Below are 7,777 nucleotides of genomic sequence, written 5' to 3' on the forward strand. Positions count from 1 at the left end.
AAGGAAAATAAAATTGACATTTCAAATGGTGGTTATTTTTTCAACAAAATTAGATAGTAAATGACACTTGGAGATTGGTCCCCAAACCTTTCACTTTTTAAAGGATAATTTGGTAATTCTTGTGAAAATTTACTGTTTTAAAATAGTTGATCGTTGTTGACTTGTCGATTTAAAAATTATATATATATATATATATATATTAGAAATTTTATTCTTTAAAATTTATCATATTAATTTTATTTTAGAAATATAAATTTGATTTGATCATTAAATTGTGTCAAACAATTAATGTTTCGAAATAACTAATTTACATAGTTAAGCTTTTAGCAGAAAGAACTTTTGGCTTAAAGACATTAATTTACTAGAGAGCTTTGCTCTCACGACTATCAATGAGGAATAGCCGAGTTAATGTTGTTTGGTGTGCGAGGTACTAAATTAAATAGTTCTGAAATAAAATAATAATTTTGAGATAAAAATTTTAGCTTATCACTTGGTTGTCAAGGTTGAGGTAACTTATTCCACCATTTATATCATAGATAATAGAATAAGTTATCCTAAATACATAATGGAATAATTAATTTTGGAATAACTAACCCGAGATTAATTATCTCGAGATAATCTTTCCCAACCAAATGACCAATATTGTATTGGTCAAAGTTTGACTACAGCCATAGTAGTTTGAGTCTAGTCGAATTTAACTCAACAAAAATAGCTTTGATTGGAGTTTGAGGTCGTAGTCGTGTGACATATTTTGGACACGGTTCGAGTTTACTCCGAACTTTGTACCATTAGGTCTATTTGCTTCGAAATAAAGTAATTGATAACTCATTTATGATCGAAGATGAGTTTCTTAGTAAGCTAACCTCGAGAAATTTGAAATTCACTTAAGCAATTCAACATGTAAAACAGAAGTTATTACTTATATTAGATTATAAATAGTTTCCTCTCTTTCACCTATAATTAGTTTGTTTTTTCTCGTAAACATTTTATAAGTTCTAAATTATAACAAACTCGAAATTTCTTACTATCGTTATGAGTCCATGACGCTGAAGAAAACACGATATAAGATCTTTCTTTTCTTTCTACTACTTGATAATTCATCTTTAATAATTTGTCTTATTGTTATCTCAAGTCCTAAAAATTCTAGAAGTGAATATTTGATTATTTTAATTTGTGTGCCCCTGGTCTTCAATTATAAATTCAATTGTTATTCTAAGTTGCTAATTTGATTGATAAATTTTAATAAAAAGATAAATAAGATTGCAGAAGCAAGTAATGAGATTACAATATTATCAATGGAAAAGGGCTTAAAATGTCCTTCAACTATGTAAAATGGTGTAAAAATATCCTTCATCTATCTATGGGACCTAAAATGCCTACTATTGGAACTAAAATGTCCTTCTCACCTATCTATTGTGCCTATAATACCCTTCTCATCTACCTATTGAGCCTATTTTATTTTTTTACTTAGGCAAATTATATGAAAAAGGACATCCATAAAACTTAATTACATAAATAATAGTATTTTTTCGATATTACAAAAATATTTTTTTCTTCATATATAGCCATTTTAAAAAATCAAAAAAGATAATTGTAATTCTTAATTTAATACAATAATTAATTATCAATTCACCTTAATTTAAGAGATATATTTTCAATCTTCAAATAAAAAAGTGAAAAAGATAATCCATGCTTTTAAAGATTTTTCTCTCTTATATTCAAAATTTAAATTTTTTTAACTAAACTAAGTATTTCATTATTTGTTCGTGTATGTTTCATTTTATTTTCATGTATGTTAACCATCTAATATTATTTTATTATTGTGTATTTTAAATTCTGATGTAATGGGTTAACCATAATTTTTTATGAATAAATATTTATGGAATAAAAATTATTTTGTTGGAAGTACAGATATATCATATATTTTTGTTGTATAAATATAATTAATGTCAAAGTCAAATTATTATTATATTTTTATATAATTTTTGCACCATTTGATATTATATCAAATGGTGCAAAAATTATATAAAAGTATCATGAATATTTATCTCATAAATTATATAAAAAAAATATAATAATAATTTGACTTTTACATTAATTATATTTATACAACAAAAATATGTGATATATCTTTACTTCCAACAAAATAATTTTTATTTCATAAATATATATCCATAAAAAATTATGGTTACCCATTACATTAGAATTAAAAATACATAATAATAAAATAATACTAGATGATTAACATACATGAAAATAAAATGAAACATACACGAGCAAATAATGAAATACTTAATTTATTTAAAACTATACAAATTTTGAATATAAGAGAGAAAATTATTTGAAAGCAAAGATTATCTTTTCTACTTTTAATTTGAAGATTGAAAATATATCTCTTAAATTAAGGTGAATTGATAATTAGTTATTGCATTAGATTAAGAATTATAATCATTATTTTTTATTTCTTAAAATCGCTATATATGAAGAAAATATTTTATTTTTTTTAATATCGAAAAAGTACTATTATTTATGTAATTAAGTTTTATGGATGACCTTTTCATATAATCTATCTAAGTAAAAGGGCAAAATAGGCCCAATAGATTGATGTGAAGGGCATTTTAGACCCAATAAATAAGTGAGAAGGGCATTTTAGGTTCAATGGGTAAACGGAAAGGGTATTTTAGGCCCAATAAATAAACGAAGAATATTTTTACACCATTTTACATAGTTGAAGGACATTTTAAGCCCTTTTCCGTATTATCAAACAATTCATAATCGGTTTGAGCTCCCAACTCGATCCAAATGTTTATAAGCAGTCAAGCAAAAGGCAATATGGTCAACTTGGAAGTTTTTATAGATCAGTTGATTAATTATTCGAATTTTCATTTTATTGTGGAGATTTAATTTTCCAATTTGTAATCTTCTCCGCTATTTCTTCTTCAGCTTCCTGAATTTATTTATTTTTTGTTCTAAAAAATGAGTTTCTTCACTTGCCACGGATGAGAAACCACCAAAAGAATTTCTAAGTATTTTCTTTTGACAACTAAATTAAAACGCAGTCTTTCTTATAATTCCAAAAAAAACTGGTTGCTAAACTCATAAATTATATGTGAAGTTGTCAGCCACTTCTTTATTTTCAATCACCCAAAAAAAGAGATTAGTTTTTGTTGATTATTACTCCCTTCATACATCTTTTACTTATCTGTTATGTTAAAAATTAAATATCCAATAATATTATTTGAAAATTAATTGATAATTTATTACTTCATTCGTCTTATTTTATGTTTCGTCATTTTATTTTTTGTTCGTCTCCAAAAGATATCACATTTCTTTATTTGATAATTATTTTAAAACACAGTTCTACTTTTATCATTATTGGTCTCACTTACTTAATTAAATATAGTAATAGTATATAAGAACAATATAGTAAGCATCATCAAGTCTTTTCTTATTTCTTAAATTACTTGTCCGGTCAGATTATAACACATAAAATAAGTCGGAGGGAGTATTATTTATTCATTTTATTTTTACTATTAAATATTATTCATTATCCATGCATTTTCAAAACATTTAGTAGGTGTCCGGCCATAAAAAAAAAAAAATTGAAGTTAGGAGTTGAAATTAGAGTTGGAATTGTGTTTGAGCATGTTTTTTTGAAATTTTTTCTTAGACTTTTGAAAAGACCTTTTCAAATATAATTTTATACCCTCAATTTTTAAAAAATATCAAAATCACTCATCTTAACCAATTTATTTACAAGATACAATCAAATATGAAGGAAACAATGATTTTTAGAACATCCAGCTCTTATTCACAGTGGTAGAGAGTTCTTCATGAATTAGAAGGCAAATTATTCATGAAGTTTGGAGTGTATTTACTTTGCATGTATCCTACTTATTCATTTTAATCTATAGTACATTTTTTCGTATTTTATTGATATCTAGTTTGGAATATGTGTTTTGTATGTAATAGTTACGCATTCAACTCTGGTGGTTCGTTGAAGTTAATAGAGTGTTCTTGTAAAAATAAAGAAAATAAAATATTTGTAATAATAAATAAAGTTGAAATTGAAACTGAATTTAGATTTTGATGGTCAAATACTTTAATTTTTACTAAAGTATAATTTTTTTTTAAAATAAAATATTTATGATCAAATGAATCCTTAATTTATTATATTTAAAGAATAATATAGTAAAATTATTTATTATTTTTTAATATTTGTGTCAAGTATACAAGTACGTTGGACGGCAGGAGTAAAATTTGAATAAGTAGAACAGAAGCCGTGGCGTATTGAAAGAGGGCAGCCTTTTTTCCACACGCTGAAAAAATGCGGACCCCTTGGCTACTTATGTTGGCAAATTTCGCCTCTTCTTTCTCCGTCTATTTCTCATGACCTCAAATATAAAAAGCATGCTACTAAAACTAATTTGGAAGTCAGAGTACAATTTTATCATTTCATTATTGATTTTGCCTACTCTCTCTTTCTCATACAAAACTTAGATTCTCCAACTTTGTTCTGCTTCAAAGATGGAGGGATCTCAAAAATCTACCTTTCAATATGCTAGAGAATGGATTTCTGACAATAAACTTCGCACCGTTGGTATTATTTTTTTTACATTACTATTTTATTTATCACAAATAAATTCCTTCCATTTTTTCAAATCTATTTGTTCTTAAGTATTATATATAATTACTCTTGATAGTATTTTATTTTGTAGAAAAATATTTGCGAGTAAAATATTTTTCATCATATTGAAACACCATTAATCGCTTAGATCTCGTTTTGGGGTGACTTTGTCTTAAAAAATAAATGTGGAGAAGAGAGTCACCTTTGGACTATTGATTCGGTATACGAATATTTATTTCATGCACATCTTATATATTTTCGAATGACGATCACTAAAATATTAGAGTTCTACGTATAGTTGAATTAATTGTTCATCACATATGTTTTAGATTTTCTTGTAGCATTTTTTTTATCGTGTTAAATAATTTTCAATGGTTACATGATTGTCCAATTAATAATAACTGATTAATCATAATTTTCGTGGATGTTTTCTGAAGGATCTTTGTGGCTAAGTGGAATAACGGGATCCGTGGCTTATAATTGGTCAAAACCCAACATGAAAACCAGTGTCAGGCTCATACACGCTAGGTATCAATTCATTTGATGAAAATACTATGATCTATTGATTTTTGGCTAACATTTTTTTCCCCTCATGGTGCTCACATCTTTAGGATTAGTCTAATGATTTTTTATATTATTTTTGCATTTTAAACTATTATCGAACTTTTTTTTTTATATTAACAAATTAAACTTACTACTAGAGGTTATATATGTTGTTCTTATTCGTTATTTTTGCTTTGTGGTAAAAATAAATCATATACTAGTAGTGAAGAAGATTACGGAATAATATATTGAGCGTAAGAATACAATTCTTTTTGTGAGGCAATAACTTCATTATGTAGTCATGTCTTCTCTATATAGATTGGGATAGAACCCTACATTTCTTAGTAATATAACTAATAGTAAGTCATGTTATTATTTACATACTAAGCTATTTAATATTTAAATTCTAAGCTAAACAGACTCTGCTACAAGTTCTGTCTAGCAAAGTACTGCCATATAAGTTGTTATTTTTTGTTGATGTGAAATTAGGTTGCACGCACAGGCACTTACACTCGCCGCACTAGCTGGTGCTGCAGCAGTTGAGTATTATGATCATAAAACTACCAAAAATGCCGAACGTTATCCCAGATTCATCAACATGAATTCATTTGAGCAGAAGAAATGAACCAAGACATAAAGCTTCATCATATTATATAGACTATTAATGATCAACAATGTATCTAACTATCGTAATTCGTAAACATTATTCTACTTTTGTAAATTTTGTGGGGGTTACCTTTGTCAAATTCTTTGTGATAACGCAAGCCCTGTGCTAGCTTGCTCGCTTGTCTTTTATAATCGAAGTGTTAATTAAGAAATGTCAAAATATATATAGTATTGTTTTTTATGGCTACTATAGATACTATATTTGTTTTGATTGTTATTTAAAATATATTATATGGTATAATTTGATTCCGTGGTTATACAACCATGAAAAAACTCATTTTATATAACTATCGATTTGGTGGGATCGCTTCATTACCTTGTATTTTTTTTTCTCATTTTATATTTATTTATTGTTTAGTACTCTTGTTTTATTCCTTATCCTACTTTTTTCATAATTGCACTACCCTGCATCCTACTGTTTTAGTAGGTGTATTCTTCAAATTATTGACATGTGATATTATGTAACGACAAAAAATAATACAGTCTATTCAAACGTTGTATTATTAAAATAATATAATAAGGTACAATACAATATAATATAATATGATACATTATGAAATAATACGTAATAACCATTCAAACATGGTGTTAGCAAAGATATTTAAATACATTAATATGAAGGAGAAAATGCATCATTTAACCCCTCAACTTGTTAGCATAATTTACTTTACACCGTAAACTATAAGGGTACTTATGTACCCCCTTAATAACTTTAAAGTGAATTTTATACCACCCAAAAATATTATACCATTTTATTATGGAGAGTGCAGTACACACGCATCACGTTGGAGTCACGTAAATAAATTATTTTAAAAAAAAAATTTCATATATATATATATATATATATTCTTTCTTCTCCACACCCACCAACCCAATCTGCAACTCCCCCACCCGTTCATCTGCAACTCGACTCCCACCAAAATCTCAATTCTTTTTCTTCAACTTCACCTCATCCCTTAATTTTTTTTCTCATTTGAAATAACTATTTTCCTCCTCACCCCACCCCCGAATTCTACAATCACCATTTTTGAGGTTCAACAATTTGATTCTACACTCAAATCGTTGGAATTTGTTTCTTGAAAAACTACAACTATAGTGTGAAAGATTTCGAGTTTCAATTTGAGAATTAGAGATAGAGAAAAAAGTGAAACTTTTTTTTTTTGTTAAATTTGGAGTGGTTGTCATTTTTGAAAAAAAAAAATTGTTCGATTCAATTTTTGTGAATGATTTATACAAACAATTTGGGGATTCAGAAAATATCAAATCAATAAATGAAGATGCAAACAAATTGAAAACGTTGTGGGAACATCAAGAATTAATTGAACAATTAAAGATGAAACTTAGAAAAATTAGAGATACTGGACTTTCTACTATTTTCGAAGAATCAGATACACCAAAAATGAATGATTTGGAGCCATGAAGAATTGATAAAAAGTTATAAGTGAAGATTTTGATGTGGTGGTTGTCAGTTTATGGTGGTTAAGGAAAATTGATTTTGATAGAATAAATAGATTTTTCTTGAAGATTTATTTGTATATTGTAAAAAATAACATGAAAAAAATATTTTGATATATATTTGATTGGGGATGAAAAAATATTTTGGTATTTATTTGATTGGAGATGGTAAGAAGAGAGGAAGGAAAAGAGAGGGGGTGATGGGGCGTGAGGAAGATGAAGGTGTAAAATAAGAAGTGGGACACATTTTTTTTTCCTAATTTTTCTTTGCCTTAACTCGGTATATTTATAATTTTTGCATCGCCAATCTGTTAGGGTGGTATAAAATTCACTTTAAAGTTATTAAGGAGATATATATTTATTCGTATAGTTTAGGATATAAAATAAATTATGCGAATAAGTTCAAAGATGAAAGATGAAATGATGTATTTTCTCAATATGAAATGGTTAGTAACTTACTATAATCCCTTTGTTTATTCTGAAACT

General features: G+C 26.6%; 1 protein-coding gene across 1 annotated transcript; it reads left to right on the plus strand.

Annotated features, from left to right (window-relative positions):
- The first annotated feature begins 4,270 nt into the window (after positions 1-4,270).
- LOC107839626 lies at positions 4,271-6,023 on the plus strand. The gene is made up of 3 exons (XM_016683201.2): positions 4,271-4,600; positions 5,065-5,155; positions 5,660-6,023. Exons 1-3 carry the CDS (start codon positions 4,528-4,530, stop codon positions 5,793-5,795), a joined length of 300 nt encoding a protein of 99 aa, XP_016538687.2. The 5' UTR covers positions 4,271-4,527; the 3' UTR covers positions 5,796-6,023.
- The last annotated feature ends 1,754 nt before the right edge of the window (positions 6,024-7,777 follow it).

This window comes from Capsicum annuum, chromosome 8, assembly GCF_002878395.1.
Source record: "Capsicum annuum cultivar UCD-10X-F1 chromosome 8, UCD10Xv1.1, whole genome shotgun sequence".
Classification (NCBI taxonomy): Eukaryota; Viridiplantae; Streptophyta; class Magnoliopsida; order Solanales; family Solanaceae; genus Capsicum; species Capsicum annuum.

Coding starts and splice junctions, on each gene's coding strand:
- LOC107839626 (XM_016683201.2), top strand. CDS start 4,528: ATGGAGGGATCTCAAAAATCTACCTTTCAATATGCTAGAGAATGGATT. Junction 4,601..5,064: donor CAATAAACTTCGCACCGTTG/GTATTATTTTTT, acceptor TGTTTTCTGAAG/GATCTTTGTGGCTAAGTGGA. Junction 5,156..5,659: donor GTCAGGCTCATACACGCTAG/GTATCAATTCAT, acceptor ATGTGAAATTAG/GTTGCACGCACAGGCACTTA.